The sequence below is a fragment of the Mytilus galloprovincialis genome, chromosome 9 (assembly GCF_965363235.1).
Source record: "Mytilus galloprovincialis chromosome 9, xbMytGall1.hap1.1, whole genome shotgun sequence".
NCBI classification, from domain to species: Eukaryota; Metazoa; Mollusca; class Bivalvia; order Mytilida; family Mytilidae; genus Mytilus; species Mytilus galloprovincialis.
Genome location: NC_134846.1, coordinates 65,899,601 through 65,922,076, shown reverse-complemented (window position 1 = coordinate 65,922,076; position 22,476 = coordinate 65,899,601). Strand labels below are relative to the sequence as shown.

Sequence of the window (22,476 nt, the reverse complement as noted above, 5' to 3'; positions counted from 1 at the left end):
TGTTTTTCTACAAGATGTAAACATAAAGTACTGGAACATGATTCTAGTGGTTTTATGTTTGCAAAACATAGTAATCAGCTATATAAAATGATAATTGAATTTTATTTTTAGAAGTCAAAATTATGGATTCATTTCAGCTCTCAAGTTTCATTTCATTAAAATGTATAAGTTCGGAAACAAAATCAACAACTAAATATAAAATAACAATATCACATTGTACAACAATATAACATAGTTGAAATAAAGTTTATACTCCCGAAATATATTCATAACTTTGTAATGATGACAAAAGAACATAAAAGAACCATAGGCAGATGAGAAATAGTCCACATGCCATCTTTGGACCTGTTGGACCACCAAGTTCCGCATTTCCAAAGATACCAGTAAAACGTCGCACAATTAAAAGCCCTAATGTTATTACAGCACAAATAGAATATATTATTACACTGAATACCAAACTACCAGCTTGTACTTCAAAGTTTTTGCCCTGAAAATAAAAAAGATATCTTAATATGAAACATGTCGAGAGAATGTTATATTGATAAACATTTGTTGCTTCAAGTAAAACCTACTATTATAGGAACATTTTCATTTCATAGTCAAAGTTCAACCAATTAAGAGATAAAATCACTTGATATACACATAAAACATAGAACTATCTACAGATAATAGATATATGGGTGCATCCAAAATATTCCGATTGTTTTACTGTAAAACAAGGCTAAATTAAAAACTATGCAATTTTAAACTTATTACATTTTTCATTCACTTATTTTAAATTCAAAAGATTATCACTTAGACAAATATGACAATAAAAGAATACCTGTGCCGCCCAATAAATTGCAGCAATCGTCCAAGAAACACCAAGACCCATGAAAACATTGACTGCATTACTGCCAGTCACATTTCCTACTGCATTGTCAGCCGATCGTTCTAATGTTGCAGCTGCTCTACTGGCAAATAAATCAGGTAAACTGGTTCCCAAAGCAACGAACGTGATTGCTGTGACTTCCGGTTTCAAACCAATTAGGCATCCAAATATGTTTGCTAAGTCTCCTATTATTGCAGTTAATATTCCAATAGCTATTAAGGCGCAAATAAAGCATAACCATCCACCTAGGATACTTGCTGGTGGAACTAAAGAGAAGATAACCTGAAAAATAGAACGAGTATCTTAGTGTAAACATACGTAATAAGATAACTCATTTTGTTTGGCTACAATAAATACAAAATATAACAGCAATTCCAAAATTGGAATTAGGAAACCAGAGCAGTGCTTTTGTTTATAATTTCATATCCCTTATCGAGTATCTTTAAAATTCCGAAGGTATGTGCTTTAGCATTTTGACTACACAATCTTAATTTGAAATTGGAAAAACATATCTGTAAAACTAGTTTGGAGTAAATACACACATTATCTCTCGAAGCTAATATCAGTTTAATCTACCTTTTCAATTGCCAAGTAAAAATATCAGTTTCAGCGGTTGATGAATAAGTACATAGAATAATGCTGCTATTGGGCACACATGAGGCCCTCGCTTGTCTATCACGTTATAAAGGGGCATAGCGTAGTCAATCTAAAGCAAGAGTTTAAGACTTCTGTGTGAATGTACAAACGGACAGTGATAACATTTAATACCACCCCCTACGGTAACAGCTCGGGCATAAAAACCTTATTTTCGAATTTGTGTCCTGGTTTTTAGAGAAATTATTGTTTTACAAAAATCATAAAATCATTTAATATAAATTATATATGTAATTCATATTTGTAAATCACAATTCAGAAATGTCAGTAAAACAAATTTTGATGGTGTAGTTATACTTTTAAAAGTAACATAAAATGATTTACCTTCCAACCAAACGTAAAGAAATGCAAGATATAATCTATAAACGTTGCATTTTCCACGTCTCCACCATTGACATTCATTGCATCCTGGAATTGTTTGCCCCATGATGTATATGACATTCTGAGTGAGTCCAAGTTAGCATTTGTTAGATCAGTTACCCTGGCGACGAACCCTTTAAATTCTGTAATGAATAATTTAAAAACAAAAACCAAATTAAATACAACTTCATGAACAATTGATCAGAAATATTACCCTTGACAACCATAAATCTATTTAAATAAGGAAAGTTTATAGTATCAATGGGGATCGATGTAAAATTTGCACATCTGTTAATGAGATGGTAAGGTAAAGTATAATACTGATTCAGTGTTCACAGTATGTTGTTCTCGGTTTAAGTTTAAGAACAAACAAAAATGAAATATGATTTGTACCACAGGTTAACTTTTCGAATTTGGATATGTATCGTGATGACTAGGGCTGCATTCATGCTAGCATGCATTGGTTATTGCACTGATTGTATCGAGATGGATTTAAATTTGCTGCATTTGTTTGCACCTGTCCTAAGTAAGAAGTCAGATGTTCAGTGGTTGTCGTTTGTTGATGCGGTTCATAAAATGTTGTCGTTTCTCGTTTTGTATATAGATTACACCTTTGGTTTTACCCGTTTAAATGGTTTTACACTAGTCGTTTTTGGAGCCCTTTATAGCTTGCTGTACGGTGTGATCCAAAGCTCCATGTTGAAGACCGTACTTTGACCTATAATGGCTTACTTTTACAAATTATGACTAGGATTGAGAGTTGTCTCATTGAACTCATACCACATCTTCTCATATCTATATAGAAACTGTTATTATATATTTTTCAATGAGTTACAAAAATGACCAGAGGGAGATATCCATCTTTTCGAACAAATATCTCTCAGGATACTCACCATCATCATTCACAATAGTAACAACACATCTCGTTTTTCGTTTGTCCATTTCACAATTGCCTTCTACTCCAGTTAATCTGACTTCAAAATTTTCATCCTTTTCAAATTCCTAAAAACAAAAATAATTTAAGGAATATTTAGTTATGTTGTCATTTTTATCAAATGGCATTTTGTTTTACCACATGTTATAGTTTACCTATTTTTCTGTAATATTACATCTGTTGATTATGCATGAACTATGATTTTTGTTTTAATTTTTATTAATTGTTGACGTACCATGTCATCATGGATACAGATCTCAATCATTTTGGAAACTTCTCCCTTTTCAAACACAATTTCCTGCTTTGGGTCAATGCTGTAATCACGACCCTTGACGGCTACCAAATCTTTGGTTTCATATTTCACGGTGACCTTGCCCTTGCAACCTCCTTCTCGTTCTACTGGGACTAAAGCAGTGCCAACACTCTCTTTGAATACAAAGGCTGGCTTCGGGAATCTTATAGTGTCCCTAACTGTAAAAAAATATATACATCGTTACTAATGATCATGCATTAGTTTCAACATGAATATAATAGCTAGTAAAAACATATATATGAGTGGAAAAGGGGAAAACTGATATTAAGTTTTCTGTTTGTTAGAATTTAGATTGATCATAACTTCAAATTTTTCATCTCAATAAAACAATTGTCAAATCCTGAGACAAAATGATGAATAAAAACCTGCGTCAGACCAGTTTTTTTCTTAATTTACGATCGCTTATAAAGTATGCGTGGTAACCTAACAATCGCATAAACTTAAATTATAATCACGACTTACAGAATCACATTGTTTAGTTGTAATTATTCATAGTTTGTTTTTTTCTGTGCTGATTAAATGTCATTAATCTAGATTACCAAATTCTAAATAAAAAAAGCCCGTCAACTATTTCTCCTTTATCACAACTATATTTTTAATTAAAATTTCGTTTGAATGATAGCACGCTTTTTAACAAATATGTGTGTGGTCTGCAGAAGGTCTTAATGAAGGATAATCATGCTTGATTCCGTATCATGAAAATTATAAAAATGACTTTTATACTTACTATCATCATTCAATACTATTATCTGAGTTATGGCCCTTCTCCCAACAACTCCTGGTTCAGATGGATCTATTGAAATCTTGGCAAAGAAAACTTCATCTTCTTCCCAAATGTCATCATCCACTATATCGATCTCAATATAATTCATAGTTTCTCCTGGTTCGAAAACCAAAGACTGTTTGAACTCAATGTAATCTTCTGTGGCAACGGCTGTTCCATCGAAAGTTTCAACCCTTGAAAAAAACGATTTTGTTTATTTGCAATAGTCAATTTTTGCTACGGACTGTAAACAAGATGTAATACTTATTTGTGTCTTTTGTTAATCTATAAGATTTGATGAGGACGATTATTTTTATTCATCTACATGCGTATGTGCCTGCAGCAAATCAGGGACATTGACAGTTGTTGTCTCTTTCGATATCTTAATGTTTTTGTTATGAAGTGAATTTGAGGTTGACGGCAAATCTTTGATTGTATGTGATTAATTTATTTACAAATTGTTTAGACTCCACAAGCTTGCATAAATAGACAAATAAATACTGCAGTGGAACTAATGGTATTCCCAATACGTTTCTCAGTTCTTTGTTCCTTATGGTAACTGTCTCATTAATACAGAACATGTAGAAACTGGTAAATGCACAAAGGAGGAGAAGCGGGTGGGATTGAGGCTATGAGATGGACATACCCGTGGACATCTGAAACACTAATATTCCATATCAACCAAATGCTATTGGCGTCTATAAAATTTGACATGTGAAATATTAAAAACAAAAGCAAACAAATGACGGAAAATAAAAACTTGAAAAACTGGCATAGCTTCTTAACTCTGTTTACATTCTTTAATAGCAAGAATGAAAATTAAATATATTCTAAATATTATGACATAAGAACAGTACCTGTATCTAACTCTTCTCTTAATATTGCCATGTCGAGCAATACCAATCTTTACACGTTTGTCACATTCCAGAATAGAGGTTGAAGGAGCAGTAAATTCTATGATAGCCTTTTCTCCACCTTGACTTAGTTCTGTCAAAGAGACTTGGGAACCCATCTCATCACAAGCTACCAAGGTTCTTAGAAGCTGAGAAGTATATCTATAGACATTTATATTGTGCTATGAGTGAGTTTTTTTGTTTTTTTTTATATTTTCTGCTGTAGGTTTGTTGTTGTTGTTAATAGTATTTTTATCATAGCGCAAAGTACGAACAGACAAATACGACCCATGCCATAAGTCTGTCCAGTTGATGTCTACCGTTGCTCTAAGACACTGCTGTTTTTAAGCAATTGGCGTTAACCACGAGTCATTGGTTTAATTTTCGAATTGTTTCAGGTTTTGTTATCGTGAAGCCTTCAATAGCTTATGGATTGTAGTTGTTTACATCCTTTTCGTTTGGTTTCAGTGGATATATGTCTTATTGACAATCACACCACAATTCTTTATTGTAATACAAGTCGAAATGTTTCAATATGATTGATAAGGAAAGACTTAAATTTTGGCATGGTTTCTTTGCTAATTCATGCATTGTTTATCAAATTTTTAGAAATGAAAAACATATGATAACTGTGTGTGGTTATCTTCTTAGCATATCATGCTAAGATGCATCATAGCAATGAATATACATACCTCTTCTGTTCTATCGTTCATTTGAGGAGTAAGTTTGGCACCCCCGGTAAGAGATCTAATGGCATTGATTCGGTACCATCCCCTGCTGTGTTCTTTGTTTTCTTCCATCAGTTTTGCCGTGAGCAAAGCGATATCTTTGTCTTTCACATCGTTCTTGTTGTGCAATCTCTAAAAAATGTCAAGACAAAATGATTGAATAAATCATTTGGATTACTACCTATTTCAACAATGACACTGATAACAAAGAGACATAGAAGAACTGGGGAAATGTCTCCCTTTGAAAGAACTGGAACAATATCTCACTATAGAAGATCTGAAACAATTGTCTAGATTTAATATTGATGACACTGTTTAGTATTATTAACTTGTTATTGTCAAAGGCCATGCGTATAACCGTACTAAGATATTAATCATGTATATATATATATGTTGCTGTCTCATTCGAGTATACACTTCATCACCTTTAAGTCATACATAACTTTATATTTGCTGGTGAATTTAATCCATTATTTTACAGCGGCATTCAAAATTGTCCATACTTATTCCGATCGATCCCCTATTGCAGAACCTACCTATTGTAATATTTTGGAGATTTTTTTTATGTTTGAAATAAACATATATGAAATGTTTGCCACTAACATGAAGAAAACAACAACCAAAAACCCAGACTGCATACCATAAGACCCAGTATAAAAGCTCTATTAGCCTCTTTTTATACGCATTTTTTAAGACTGTAGGTGTTGCAAACTTTGGAATCGCCTAGTTTGAATTTTTATTATCTCTACAGTTGAATGAACTGACCGATACAAGATCGAGGGATTTGAAGAGACTAACAGACATGCAACACGATTTTTTCAGATCTTGGCAAGCCAAATAGCGAGATAGAAACATTCATGTTAAATGCAGTTCTGTGAGGTACTACTTTTTCTTAAACCCAACTTTACATGTATTGATGCCCCAATGGACATCTTTATAAACAAGTGTTTCTTCGGAGGAGGAGCGTTATACCTTTTGGCACCATAGAGAACTTTTAGTACGATTGATTTCAACATTAGAACTTTGAAGATTAAAAGTGGTAAATTCCGTGATAAAGATTCACGGACAACTGGAATTGGACATTAAAGTACATTTCGTTACCTATTCTGACATCGGACTCGGACTTCCTTTAAACGGAGTTTTACTGTACGTATTTCTGTATGTCCTTCTACATTGACTCGAGGTATAGGGAGAGGGTTGTCTCAGAGCTCTCGCAAAACATGTTTTACCCCCGCCGCAATTTTGCCAAGTCAGCAGCCTCTAGCCTTTGTTAGTTTTTTATGATTCTTATTTTTAGTTTATTTATGTTTTGGAGTATAGTATTTTTTTGTTTAGGGGCCAGCTGAAAGCACGCCTCCTGGTTCGGAATTTTCCTGCTGTGTTGGAGACCCATTGTTAGTTTTCAACTGTTTTCTGCTCTTTGATCGGTTTGTTGTTTCTTCGAGACATTCCCTTATTTCCATTCTATATTTTATTGGAATTCAAAGTTTATCATTCTGTCACTCGCTCAACAGAAGAACGTTCAAACCGACAGTTCACAAGAACATGTAACAAAGCAAAGCAATTCACGACAGTCGTCGCAAATGCATGACTCTCTTGGAGTTCTTGGACAAAGGACTGTTAGACCCAGAATTAATGAAATAGACAATTATTGCTGGAATCACTTGTTACCACTGACGCAACAGGTTCAAAATTGGAGTGATATAAGAGAGGACATTCGCAATGTAACTACAAAGTACAAACCCAATTTTCACGTTATTATTTCCGAGGACAATACCAGAACACCTTTTAAATAATATCGTGACATAAATATATACGTACTCTAAGCACTTCCTGTATAATTTGTCTGTCAGCTTTCTGTTTCTCCAATAAATTCTGTTCTTCTCCTAAAAATGATTGAAAGGAACAGTGTTAGTTCAAGTTCAAGAAGTCAAATATTTGCATATTACATTTGATGTATCACCACATGCAGCACAAATCTCTTTTAAACAGCACCAAACTTTTGATATCTTTGTTATTTTGTTTTCAATTTCAACACAAAAAAATGAGAAACATTCAGTTGGATTATGATGATGAGATTTATTGTAACATTTAAGATTTTATTTCCAATTAAAATAATATTAATATAAAACCTCAATTTTATGAGAAGATGGCAAGTATGATTAAATCAAATATTTCAACATGGTTACTATACTATATATAAAAATATTAATTTTCGCGAACCATTTAGGTCACGGAAATTCCAAAATATGGCATCAGTAAGGAGAGTTGTACAAACAATGTAAATACACAGAACCCCATCCAAACTTGCTTTAACTAATAGTATTCATCTTTTTCTATTTTATATGTATTAACAACATTCCATTTTTCTATAATTTCGATTAAGAAATTCCAAAATCTGAGTTAAAACAGGTCGAATGCCCCAAATAAACGTTGTCTGATTGGTTGAAGTACTGTGGCGTCGATGATAAGCATAGAAAGCCTCGATGTAAAGCACAAGCCTCGATGTAAAGCACACGCTTCACATGAATAAGGAGAGTTTTACAAATAATGTGAATACACAGATCCTCCATCCTATTTATGTTTTGCTGAAAATGTTGCAGTGTTCATCATTTCTGTTTTGATTCTGCTAACAACATTCCATTTTTTCTATAATTCCGATTTAAAGATGTGGAAACCCGTAATAAAAATAGATGGCCTCAATGATTTATTAAAAAGCAACGCAAAAAAATTCCGTTAATATAAACATGTTGAACTTCGACCCTGAGTTAATAAACCGATTCACAATAAAGATCTCCTTGCGCTCAAATGTAATTCTTAGTGAAGTATACGGGTAAATTCGTTTACAGAAATTTATACACACTTTTATCATTAATATATTACCAGGCTTTTGCATATTCACGTTTTTTATGTTCAACTTTAGTCAAATTCAATTCTATAAATTTTTTTTACGTAAAGCAATAGGAGTAAGAATATTATTTCGCGCCAATTTAACCAGCATCACCGCCACCATCATAATTATTTACCCGTTATCTTTGTGAAATTTCAGTTATATAGTTTATTAATTAGAGAAATTTTGGTAAGTATTACTTATTAATGTTAAGGTTCTACTGATGTGCTTCTCTAGACCTTTTTGACGGTCAGTTTTATCCCATTTATCTCAATATTATCCCCGATGACAGAAATGTCAACCCGACCTATTCGTGTCAAAAGTGAAAATCGATCTATTTGATGAACTAATTTCTTCATAAACTGTGCATGCATTATTTCTGTATTATTTGATAACCAATCACATCCACGTTGCATGTTTGCATGATAATGGGTTATGTATCAGTGGATTGTAAGGGCGATGCAACATGTGAGGTCTGCGTGATCACGTGACATTATTATTTGTAAACAAACATGCTCCCCGTGTAACACGTGTCTGAATTATCCTTTCAAAGTGTTATGAATCTTTCAATCACTATTTTATGATATATTTTTCTGTTTTTAGGTTTGCATATCAGTAGTCAAAGTGAATTAGACATAGTTCTGTGGGTTAAATTAGTGGTATATAAGTCTACATTATTTAACTGAAGTCTAATAAGATGACTCAACTTTTCCTCTTATTCTCCCTCTATTTTTGAAACCTGCATACCAAATGAAAGGGCATTTGCTCCCCTTGAACAATATTTGGCCCCTTCCCTGTCATTTCCCTTTAAATTAGTTCGAGATTACTCTGACGTCCAACGGCAAAATGCCGAAATCGATGGGTCACTGTGAAAACTGTTAAAATATGGAAGAATAAAGGTTGGCAGGTAGGTGAAACTTACATAAATGAAGAGATAAATGAAAAATGAACAGATTGGTGCCCGATTTATATAACTCCATGGCCGTCAGTCGGCATCAGAAGCGGCGAAGCAGCGCATCTATTTTGGGTGGGCAAATATCCACTTTTTGATATGGGACGAGCTCTGACGTCCCACGGCCCCAGCTTGTCTGGCAAAACAGCCGTTGGACGTCAGAGTAATCTCGGACTACTTTTAAATTTGCTCAAAAGTCATAGTCCATTTACAGAAACGGCTGATTTGTGATTTTACCATCTTAACTGCAATTTTCATATTGAACACATTTGACCATTCAGTATGAGTTCCCATGTATTTTTGTCTTATATGAAGGAGGTTTTAGGTCATGTTTTCCTAAACACCTTATTGCTATTTGTCTGTCTGGATTGTTAAAACCACAAAATCAAATATCGATGAATATGCAAGTTTTCAACAATCCAGGAGAATTGACTTCCACGAAAAATATAGGAATCCACAGTAAGATTTAGGTTTTGATAAATTTTGGAAATGACATTAGGAAGTTATAAAACTTTATTCTTTGAATGAGGGGGAGGACAGGGGGGTACCCTTCTCCCTTCTCCCACCCCTCTTCTCCTTTCTCCTACCCCGTTCTCCTTTCTCCCATTAGAATAAAACATCTCCTTTTGAGATATTTTTTCTTGAAATATTAGAAATTTTTTTAAAAGTAGAGATATTTTATTTTTTCTCCTTTCTCCAACTTTTCTCCTTTCTCCCAGCCTTCCTCTCCTTTCTCCTACCCCTTTTCTCCTTTCTCCTACCCCCTTTCTCCCTGTCTCCCTTACCCCTGTCCTCCCCCTCTTGAATATGTTTCAAGCATATTACATGCATGCTCAGCACCGCTTTTTATCAGGAATTTTATAATTTATGTCTTAAAATTCAGGTTTTTTCTATTATAAAAATAGGTGGATTTTCAAGTTAATGAGAAAAATGCTTTGTTCACTAATTCAGCAATGCTTTAACTGTTGTGAATGTGAGCTCCCTTCGGCTATTATTAGAATCTAGATTTACATCATTCATTTTCAATGTAAGAGTTCTCCTTTCATTCAAAAGGTAAATTTCCATGTTTGCGGGTCACTTGACTAGAAACTGCATTCAGTGATATTGTTTGTCTCAATTTACGCCTGAATTTCAGATTTTTCTGAATTACCAATCACTAAAATAAATGTTATTTAATACGTATTAAATACATGTAGCATTGTATGTAACTATCATATTCATGTTTTTATTTGACATTATGAAAGTACTATTGAGATCCAGGATTCTGACTTGAATAAACAGTGTTTGTAACACACATGGTTTTATCCGTTTCTTTCCCTTCCCTTAAAAGTATCTTTCAGTTTGAAACTACCTGACAATCATACTGAGTTCCAGTGGCGGATGCAGGAATTTTCGAAAGGGGGGTGCTAGCCCAGGGCAAAGGGGGGGTGCAGGGGGGGTGCAAACATATGTCCCGATTCAAATGCATTGATCGGCCAAAATAAAGGGGGGGTGCGGACCCCCGGAACCCCCCCTCTGGATCCGCCACTGAGTTCACACCTAATTTGAATTGGATTGACATTAACTAATTTGAATTAGTTTAATTCACATTTGAAACGGTTTACATTAACAAACACATAGTTCAAATGCGAATCGAATGCAAGTGAATTGTTTGTCTATCTATGGTCAACATGTTGGGGTATGACTATACCACTTTTACCAATTTTAAGAAACATTGTTGAATTTTATTTATGGAAGCTTACTTTTCATTTATATAAATTTAAGATTAATATTTCTGAGGTTATGGATTGTCTCTACTTATAAAGGGGGAGGATTCCAAGTTATTTAATATATTTAATTAAATTGTATTCAGGCGCATAGCTCCTTATATGCCAACACGAAACTGCGTGCATATCAATTCAGCATGCAAAAAAAATGTCAAAATAAAAATTTATAGCATTCGGCATGCAAAAAAAAATGTCAAAATAAAAATTTATAGCATTCAGTATGCAAAAAAAAAAATATCAAAATAAAAATTTAAAGGAAACACAAATATGTTGTTTATAATAAAAAAATCATTTGAAAATTGTATGTTTTTCGAATATCATAAAAACAGTTGTGAAAATGAATAATCAGTCCCTTGCTTTAATGAAAAATCTTGCTTCACTAGTGCAGAAAATGAATAATTTGTCCTCTTAGATTACAAAAATAAATAACCGATCAAAAACAAATCCATCTGCCCCCTCCCCCAGAATATCAAATGGTCAACCCCTAAGTCTATATATAGGATTTTTTTCTGCGACAAGTGCCTCAAACCATGTATTAAGATTTTTGGATAAAGGACCACAATAGGTAAAAGTCCAATTTAATATTAAATGTTTTAAGTTCTTAGACTACATTCATTCTGTGTCAGAAACCTATTCTGTTTTGACTATTTGATCACAATCCAAATTCAGAGCTGTATCTGGCTTTAATGTTGTGTCCATACTTGCCCCAACTGTTCAGGGTTCGGCCTCTGCTGTAGTATCAAGCTGCGCCCTGTGGAGCATCTGGTTTATTTGAAGGGAAGATGTTCCCGACCTGTTTATTAATGGAATTGTGAATCAGGCCATTTCTCTTCTCAATTGTATTAATGTATACTTTTCATGTTGGGACAGTTTCCCTCATTTTTGAAGGCTGTATGGTTGCCTATAATTGCTTTGTCATTTGAACATTTGTGGGTAGTTGTCTTATTGGCAATCTTATTACATATTTTAATTTTTATACGTATCCATCCTTCAGAAAAGTTGTTCCAAATGTAATGAATCCCCTCCAGGCTTGCCTTTATCTTCATTGGAACAATTTTTGGGATACGATTGCTTTCAAGCAATCTGTAGACTTATACTGGTGGCTCAGAGCATTGCCCTCACGTCAATCGTTTTATTCTAAACATTAAGGAACATCTCAGATTCTTATGATTGTCTTGCTTTAAAGGTAAAAACAAACAAAGGGATTGAACTTTAACAACTTTCCTATAATGTTCTTTTCATAATCTTCATGTTTGATAATTCCCTTGACTTATATGCGTGTTTTTAACAACACGGAAAATCAGAATTACGCAGTATTTATATTTAGTGTTTTTCTAAATTTAGAAACACGTTAGAGGGAATTCCCAGTTTGATAAAATGCGAGAGTTCTCTGAATTCCGATAAATCTATTTCTGTCATATAAGAACTGAAGTGGAGTTTTTCTTATATTTTACCTTTATGAAACTGATATTTGAGATTGTACTTCCATAAAGAAATAGAGAACTATCTAGGTCGTTTAATAAACATTTAATATACGTTCTTGCTCCAGGTTTTTTTTGGAAATTATGCGCATGCGTATAGTTTTCTTGACTTTGAGGGGTTTTCGATTGAATGGTTGCTCTGGATTCCCCACTCAATTAATTAATTTTAAACTCATGGGATCTTTTCTATGTATGTCTGCTATTGAAGGTTATTATTGTTGCATAATTTTAAATCATATGCATCATTTAAAACTTAATTCGCCTTTGATTTCATTGGTTGCAATTTTATTTTATCATGAATTAGATTTGAACAGGACTTGGGGAATGAAGGTAAAGACTGAATGTCAGTTTTAGTCTTATATATGTACTTTAATTTTAGTCTTGCATGTATTTATGTGTACATATATCACTGATTCAGTGGCGATGGTGAATAGCTATATATAGACACTGACAAGTCTTGGATAACATTTTATAGTTTTGAATGTTTCTTCATCAGTTTACTAAAATTAGGTGGAGGTATGTTTTTATTTCCAACAGAGGGCACTCATGCTCAACCTATATCAGTTTGTGCATGAAGCGATTGATAGTTGCCAGACACTGAATAATTATACCTCAAATTTGTGAAAGTTTTAACCTATGCATATATACTTTAAATACGATAAAAAAAAAATCATGTCTTTTTCAGGACTTCTGATCCAACCATGTAGAATGGCATGTTATTGAGATATGGTTCTGGTTGATGGATGTTCACGAAGGACCTGTAGTACAAAGTATATCACTGGATTGAGCTCTCTGTCTAAGTGTATTATTAAAGTGCTTTGCTTTGAGCTCAGTTCATTGTTATGCAATTCATTCTTTGTGAAGTAAAGATTTTACAGACAACTCTCATGTACAAGGATGTCTCCATGTGTTATCATTTCTATGTACAATGTAAGTAACAGGGAGATAAAAGCATTTTATTTTTTGTTTGAACCAAACATTATTTGTCCATTGACCAAATTTGTTTTGCTTTCACCAGCTTTGAAGGAGATATTATCAAAGAATTGATAGAAAACAGCACAGAAGCTTACTTTCTAGCTCATCAGGCCCAAGCATCATGTTAGGCATTGTCATTACTAAAAACCAATAAATTTCTTCTAATCTGAGGATCAATTCAACATTTTAAAGTGTTTTACTAATGATACTGACAAGCCACCACAAAGATATACTGAGTGCCAATGAAAACGCAACACTTTTGTTTTTCAAAAAAGTCTGATAATTTTTATTTATTTTATATTAGAACTTTGTAAAGTTGGTTGAAAATGACTTTAAAGACAATTGTCGACAACTTTACGGTTGGGTGATTTTTGGAACAAATGCGAAGTAAGGGTTATTTTGAACGGACATAAACTGAGTTCACCGCTTTTCAATATACGCACCATTTTCACGATTTTGTCATTTAAAGCTTGGCTAATGTCATGAATTTTCCCGCCCTTATTGTAAGGAAACTGCAATAAATATCTGAGTAAATGCCAGGACTTTCTGACAACCAGCGACATGCAGTTTCCGGCATGATCCAATGAAGCCTTTCACAGCATACAATTTCGAGAAGACTGTAGCCTCTACAATAACCCAAATCATCCACAAATTCAACAAAAATGGATCAGTTAATGATAAGCCACATCCCGGGGTTCAAAAAGCAAGAAACGCTCAGCAAAACCGATACATTTGGTCTTTAACATATCCGATATCGACTCTGATGGATGTCCAAAGGTCACGAGAGTTCAATGGTAGTCACGGTAGATCCTCTGAAGCAATTGCAGTAAAGCACCATTTGTGCAGAAATTCAACAGTTAAAGAACACCACAGCCGACATCTTAATGGCCGTCTGGCGTAAACATCGAATTCTGTTGACCAAAAATCGTCAGTGGTGGTTACATAGACGTTTGGCACCCGCCTTGGCCAAAAGTCATGCGTTTCGCCAGATTTAGGTCCGATAGAGCAAATTTTGCATCAGATTTGACATGGTTTAGACGATGAAAACCACCACCAATATCAAAAAGTCAGCTTGAGTTTGCTTTGCGGGACAAGTGGAATAACATTCCTCGAGATCACATTAAACGTCCGGAATGATCAATTCCGCGGCGCTGTCGAGATTGCGCTGCACAACAGGGTTGTAACATTTTTTGTTAGGACTGTGATTTGATGATTCGACATTGGATGTTTCGTTTATCTATTGCGCCCGAAAAATGACAATGAAACATTTTTGTTTGATATCGATCTATTGTTAGAATTGTTAATTTTCAAGAACAATTCATTTTGAAAGATCATGATTTCTAATATAAATTTTATTTTTGAAAAACCAAGTGTTGCGTTTTCATTGGCACTCAGTATATATAAATAGAACCATACAAATAGTTAGCAAATACATATAAAAAAAAGATGTGATATGATTGCCAATGAGACAATTCTCCACAACAGACCAAAATGACATAGAAATTAACAATTACAGGTCGCCACACAACCTTCAACAATGAGCAAAGCTAATGCAGCATAGTCGGCTATAAAAGGTCTCAAAATGACAATGTGAAACAATTCAAAGGAGAAAAATAACGCTTATTTATGTACAAAAAATAAAGAAAAAACGAATATGTAACGCAGAAACAAACGACAACCACTGAATTACAGGCTCCTTATATCATGTTATCAGATATCATCTCCCAATTTAAAAAAATCACGAAAAATTGAACCTATTATGTGTTGCTCTCCTAGCTATAAAATGTATCCAAAATCAAAGATGTGGAATATATTCTATCATAATCATTTGGTAACTAATGCAATTAGTGTCTCTTCCATGCCTGTCTTGAACATAAAAACTAAACTACATATAAAATAAACAATACTCCTAATGCTCCGGTTGGTTGTCATCGTGCAACACAGTTAATAACACATATAGGAAAATCATAGAACTACATTTATCATAAAACACTGTCAAACATTCAAACATACTATCCACACTCATCTGTGTCCACACTTGTTTCATACTTAAAATCTTCTTATTATAATTTGTTGAACTTAAAGGTCAATTCTGAATGTAATCAAAACTGCACTTCGTAAATGTTTTTTTTTTAAAAGGTCTGAGGTATTTTAAAGGGGGAGGAATAATAACAGAAACGGTTCTGGTAGCCATTGTTGGGGCTCCAAAATGCACCTCTGCGAAATATTGTCTTGTGTTGATATCAGTAGTACATGACAGTTAACTAAAACTGCTGTTCAAATTTGTTATTTCGACATCGTAAGAAACTACTTAAAGGGTTTTGAGAGTTGTTATGCACTTCGAATTCTTATTTCATAAAAACACTCAACAATGCTGACGTATAATTTTAATTCGAACTTTAAAATGTTGTTTGTATAGCTGCATAACGTGCATATTTTATTTTTAAGGTAGCCCATTATACAATAAATATGTATCTATTCTAAAATGCAATTGTCTGATGTTTGTTAAAGTTATGAAACCTTTTCATCGAACTTAATTAATTAACAGGAGTAAAGAGTTATTCTTAACTTTAAAAAAATACTTCACTTTAACTCAAAGGAATAAAAATTGAAAATATAATATTTTTCAATAGCTAACATTGTTTAGATATAAAGAGGGTCCTCCAAGGGATAAACATACCACTATGTTCTTGTGCTGAAATTGGCATTGACCATTTAACTTTTGGCTAATATGGATTTAAAACCTGGTGCTAAAATGGGTTATATTTGGTGCTAAAACGTCCGACTTTTTTCGCTAAAATGTCCTGTAAACCTCGTGACAACCTTCACTAGGAGGGGAACTATTTAAATGTTAAAACTGACGAGCTGATTGAACCATGAATTCCGAAGAGGGTATTTTGCAATTCGGTAATTGTATTACTATTGAAATTAAAGGTAACATGAATTCATAGTTTTAAAAGTCGGACCATACAACAGATTACACTAACATGTTTTTAAAGCTGTGACACGTCATTAGTAATGTGTTATATGTTTTCGTCATGGTGAGATTAACTTCTTTACAACGGGCTATATAAAGATCGACCTATATAAATATATTACAAAGAACAATACTGGTTTAATAATAATGTTTCAGAATATTTATGATTGACTTGATTTCAAATTAGTTTAGGGTCTTTATACGGTACTGTAATCGACTATTATGCCAGTACTTCGGTACTGGCATGAAAATACGGATCTTTTGTGTTATTAAAATTTGCTGTTACAAAATATTAGAAATTATTTTAAATTAAGGAATGTATCTCCCTCATGCAAAGCTCTGATTCCTTTCACGGATTTGGCTATACTTTTTGGACCTTTTGGATTATAGCTCTTCGTCTTTTATATAAGCTTTGGATTTCAAATATTTTGGCCACGAGCATCACTGAAGAGACATGTATTGTCGAAATGCGCATCTGGTGCAAGAAAATTGGTACCGTTAATTTTATTATATTAATCGTATTTTAAATGGACATAAATAGAGAGGAGAAAAGGGCGTAAATAATAATTAATAAGTCTTTGAAAAGACTATCCTGATTGTGTTTATGGACACTTTCTAAAAAGATGTATCTAACACAATCAAGTTTATCCATAAACGTTTGCTTATGGTTTCTACTGAACCAGAATCCCAACTAAAGATGTAATCAAAAGGTAACATATTCAAATTACATGTACAATTAAGTCTGTGCTTTATTTCACAAAACTTTACTCGCCACTTACAAAAAATGCGCGAAATACCACTGAAATCCATTATTTTGATTGGTTGATTTCTAAGTCTGAGTAAGATATATGTTGATGTCCAAAAATTGCAGAAATCATTTAAATTAACATTTACAACGTTGATTGGCAATAACACTGAACATTTCCTGAAATTACTACAGACAAAACAGGACAAAACAACACATTCACTAGTAAAGTATAAACACTACAACGTATAGGAAAACAACACTAAACTTACTAAACCATCATTTTGCCATATATTTGTTTTGTTTATCTTGGTATGATTTACGTTTCAAAAGTATATATAATTCATTCAATGATCACATTTAGTTTCTATATTGATTCACTTGTAAAATACCACCAGAACTTTTAAACTGAAATTATGAAAAGTGGGTGATGTTTAAAACAATTAACATGCTCACTGTTATTTTGAAGGAGAAACTTCTTTTAACAAACAATAACTAAATGAATCATGAAAGCATTATTTTTAATTTTTTCACAATAGTTCAGAGAGACGTCGTTCTACCAATTCAATTCAATTCTTTTATTACTTCAGAATAATATACATGCAAATTATTTTATTTCCCTTGACTATAATTGATAAATGTTCACGTTTAAACTAAATATTTATAACATCAATTCGTATTCAAATTTTATGTCTCAAGTATCTTTTGAAAGAGCTTGTTTATTTCACCAATATGCTTTAAATAAAATCTGTTTATACAATTATATGTAGATGCTATTCAAATAGAGAAACTTTCTACTTTTGTGTCCATATGCTATTTGTCGGAAAAAATGTTCCTTTAAACACTTATAAAGCTCCTTTATTTGTTGTTACCTTTTCACGTTACGGTTTAAATTTTCAGTTACAATGTTTAGAAAAGCTTGGTCCTAAGAGTATGACTATTTCAAAGTATAAGAGAAAGTAGTGTACCACAACATTCATATTAGAAGAAATTTTAAAACGAAATCTCTATACCACTAAGATACATTAACTTTGTAGACAAATTTGTGCATACATAATGAGTGAGATGTAGAAAACTGAACATAAAACACAAAATGAAAATAAAAACATTAAGTGACATGTGTAAAATTCGAACCTTTCACTCGGTTATCGCCGTCCAGTGCTAAAATAATAAGATTCTGTGTGAATGGATTCCCATCATAAACTGTCTATTTAACAAGTGGTTGTGTTATATTTCAAAATCTTTGTCTTCGTATACATTTTGATTTTTACTCATGCTTTATAGATCTTTATACAAAAAAAAAGTCATGCAATTGTAATTTTCTTGGAAAGGAGACTTCAAACCAATGTAAATAAGTTACCATTCAAAATGTTCGACCGTAAATTATACGTAGATTTTCGATATTCATCTCAATTCATTAGTGAAACATCTTATCATTAACATTGTTCAATATAAGCTTTAATCATAACTTACCCATTTCAAGACCAGAATCCTGCACACTTCCTTTCCCAAAGAATTCTTTATCAACCATGTATGCAACCAATACCATCAACGGGAAAAACAAAAACGTTACAACTGCTTCCCATACATCAATATAATCGGGTGTGATGGCAACTAATATGATCAAAAGCCATAAATAGGCAACAAGCGAGAATACCCCTGTCACTAGGAAAACTTTGAACTTTTTAATTCTTTTTGTTTCTCCTGCAGAAATTGACAAAATGCATACACCAGTGATGCACATTAAATTAAAAGCTGCTGAACCAACAATTGTTCCTGGTCCTAACGCACCGGCTTTAAAATCATTAAACACAACTTCTATAATTGACAATAAAATTTCTGGTGCACTTGATCCCAGTGCCATGAGGGACAAATTCGCAACAGTACCGTTCCATACTTTAATATCAACTACCGTATAGCCAGTTTCTGATTCAGGATCGGGGACTTTAACTTGCTGGGTTTTGCCAGTGATTGCCTCGATTCCTTGCATGAAAATGTCTGCTATAATTGATACGCCCATGAAGCTCCATAATAAACCCAAAAAGTAGATTGTCGCCCTTGCCTCTTTTGGCCATGTATACTCGTTTACAAAGGGCATTAACAACCCTTTGTCTGAGCAGAGGTACTCTGTACATGCCGTACAGTTCGCCATACTGGTAACCTTAAAAAATAATATAACCGTACAATAAATATATTAAATACTTTTAAATATCATAACAATGGTTCACGGTTGTGATCAGAAATGTTAATAAATAATTCTTTGTATATTCAGAATAGAAATTAAATACATTGTCATTTTGGGAATTTTATGTGCCTGATGAAGGATGTTACAAACACTTGTTTTCAGTTATGCACATTAAGTATTTGATGCGTAGTAATATATGATTTTGAGAGGATTCTCGTAGAACGTCTGCAAATTTTGATTGTTATTTTAGTGGTAACTGCTTTGTCTTTGTATGACGAAACAATAAGATCCAAGATGGATCTCAGGCGAATTGCCTTCTGCAAACGAATAGGTTTATAAATATTTTTGATAAAAAGCAATTGTTTACCACCCTAAATTATGTATGAATGTGCCTGTCCCAAGTCAGGAGCCTGTAATTCAGTGGTTGTCGTTTGTTTATAAGTTACATATTTGTTTTTCGTTCATCTTTTGTACATAAATAAGGCCGTCAGTTTTCTCGTTTGAATTTTTTTACATTGTCATTTCGGGGCCTTTTATCACTGACTATACGGTATGGGCTTTGCGAATTGTTGAAGGCCCGTACGGTGATCTATAGTTGTTTTTTTATTAAAATGTCTGTGTCGTTTGGTCTCTTGTGGGACCAGTTGACGGAGTTGTTTCGTTGGTAATCATACCACATCTTCTTTTTAATATTAAGGTTTAAGGTCCTTATTAGTGACCAATTGTGCTTATAAATACAGTTTTGAATAATAAACTTATAAAATTTGAAAAGGATATTCTTCCTTATCTCTCTCATAAATCAAACTTGTTATTTTGCAGTCGTTCCCTGCATAGATTAATACTTTTTGCAATAATATTACTTTTATTACGTTTCGTAATATATGCAGCGAAACGTTTAAACTTGCGACAAAACCCCGTCCGAAGCTAATGAACAGCTCAGCACAGTTGCGATGTACTCTAATCGCCGACGCCCCCCCCCCTGAAATGTTCATGAATTACGAGTAATTTCAATCGTAAGACATCTCATAATAATGTGTACTGGATTAATACCACCTCGTGTTTCTACTATTATAATAAATATTGACATAGGTATTTAAACATAAGGATTTTTAAAGTTTCCGAAAAAGACGTTATATATTAAGAACCCAAACGAGCAGAACAATCAATAGCTAATAAAGGATTACACGTGTGTATAAATAATGAATATGGTATGTAATTACCAGTATTAAAGTGTGGAATACAATTTCTGTATAGGTGTTTCTTTTGTATTGTTGATTGGTGACTTTTGACATGTTTGTTTTTTCAAATTAACAATTAACATGCATTTTGTAGTTTAAATAAGCAAGACGCTTAATTGATTCTTGTTGGTATATTATTTTCATGTATAGTAAATCAATAAATTAATATGAATTACACGCATACATATATCCGAACTCTACTTCAGATGGAAAAAAAATACAATTTACGGATTATTTAAAATTATCAATAAATGCAAAGCAGCCATCTTCAGTGAAGGATGACTATTTATATTAATCAACGGACTCCACACTATACAAAATGATTCTTTTATTCGTTTTCATACAGGTTAATTTCATCTGTCATTATTAATTAAGAACAAATTTCAAGCCGTTAGCGGCTAGTACTTTTCATAAATTAAATTCAAATAATAATGCAGAAAAAGATGGTAAAAAGTACATATCATTCGTTGGTCAGTTAATTATTTTACTTCATCTTTGAATATACATCATGCATCTCTAAGCGTAACTAATGACCGAATTTTAAACACGTGAAATGATGGAAAAAAAAATATTTTCAAGTTTTAACTTTCTAAAACTATAGATTTTCAACTTTTAAGGTTTTCCATGCTATTTCTGTTGTATTTGACAATGAGTTTTTATATAAAATTAAATGATGTGTGTATTTTTTATATTTTCTTACCTTTTGATTTTAAACCTGATATCGTATGAGATGGACTCGGTGTTTATGTAGCCATACCAGCTGTCTGTTTACCTGTCGTCAAAACACAATCCAATGACGTTGTGAACAGGTAAGAAAGATAACTCTATTCTTTTATTTCAAAATGATGAAATATCGGCATATATAGATTTAAAGTGTAGAAACTGTATTTTATCAAAAGTGACACGATATACCAAATAAATTTACCATTGATAACCATTATGCTTTCCGATCAATGAAAAGGAGACGTGGGACGCAATGAGGCAGCAACCGAACCATTAACTAAAAAACTAAAACAAAACAAAATCAAGAAAGGATTTTCAACGATAGACAGGGATCTATAGCATATGTCGAGTTCTGAACTACTGGAAGAGTAAACAAGTTTTGATTGAGACAGTGATCATTATAAATCTGCATCCCATATTAAAACATTTTGGAGATAAAATTGATTTATTCATATTGAACTCCATTACAATATGCAGTAATCTATTGCAGATCAAAATTGAACAGTGTTTTACTGTATTTAAAGTTCTACAAAACAAAAGCAAAAAATATAACCGTTAAGTACCGAGGAATAATTTTACAACTAGCAAGTACATCTAGTATTATTACACAACACACAGAGAATAAATGTAAAGTTTAATGGAATGATGAACAGTTACCTGTTTTTTTTTAATACCAATAAATTTTAAGATTTACATTTCTACAGCGAGTCAGTCAAAATCCATGCTTAACCTCACATTTTCATTAATGTATATAAATTAAGCAAAAGACATAATTGTTAATAGAGGAAAGTATCTAAGAAAGAAAGAAAACCCAATAGACTCATAAGAGTAGAGTTTTAGTTGAACTCTTTATTTCCTTTAAGGTAATGGACCTCTATAATCCTATACAATACTGAGTATATATAAGACCCAACATTGTCTTAAAGGGAAGGTGAGAGACACAGAAATATCATTCTGATTCAGGAAATAGCGACTGTCTTAAATCTGAGAAAAGTACAAAAGAACGAATCACTAGGTCTATACATGTT

General features: G+C 32.9%; 1 protein-coding gene across 2 annotated transcripts; it reads right to left on the bottom strand.

The window, feature by feature from the left end:
- Positions 1 to 230: 230 nt before the first annotated feature.
- Positions 231 to 21,528, bottom strand: LOC143045681 (sodium/calcium exchanger 2-like). Of its 2 annotated transcripts, XM_076218359.1 has the most exons (12): positions 21,426 to 21,528; positions 18,776 to 19,463; positions 18,437 to 18,463; positions 7,338 to 7,402; positions 5,481 to 5,648; positions 4,753 to 4,937; positions 3,860 to 4,089; positions 3,055 to 3,290; positions 2,779 to 2,887; positions 1,850 to 2,028; positions 824 to 1,153; positions 231 to 487 (listed from the first exon to the last, which is right to left on the bottom strand). In XM_076218359.1, exons 2-12 carry the CDS (start codon positions 19,452 to 19,454, stop codon positions 248 to 250), a joined length of 2,448 nt encoding a protein of 815 aa, XP_076074474.1. In that variant the 5' UTR covers positions 19,455 to 19,463; positions 21,426 to 21,528; the 3' UTR covers positions 231 to 247. The 2 variants fall into 2 exon arrangements, with proteins under 2 accessions (XP_076074474.1, XP_076074475.1); XM_076218360.1 differs by lacking the exon at positions 18,437 to 18,463.
- Between the last annotated feature and the right edge of the window lie 948 nt (positions 21,529 to 22,476).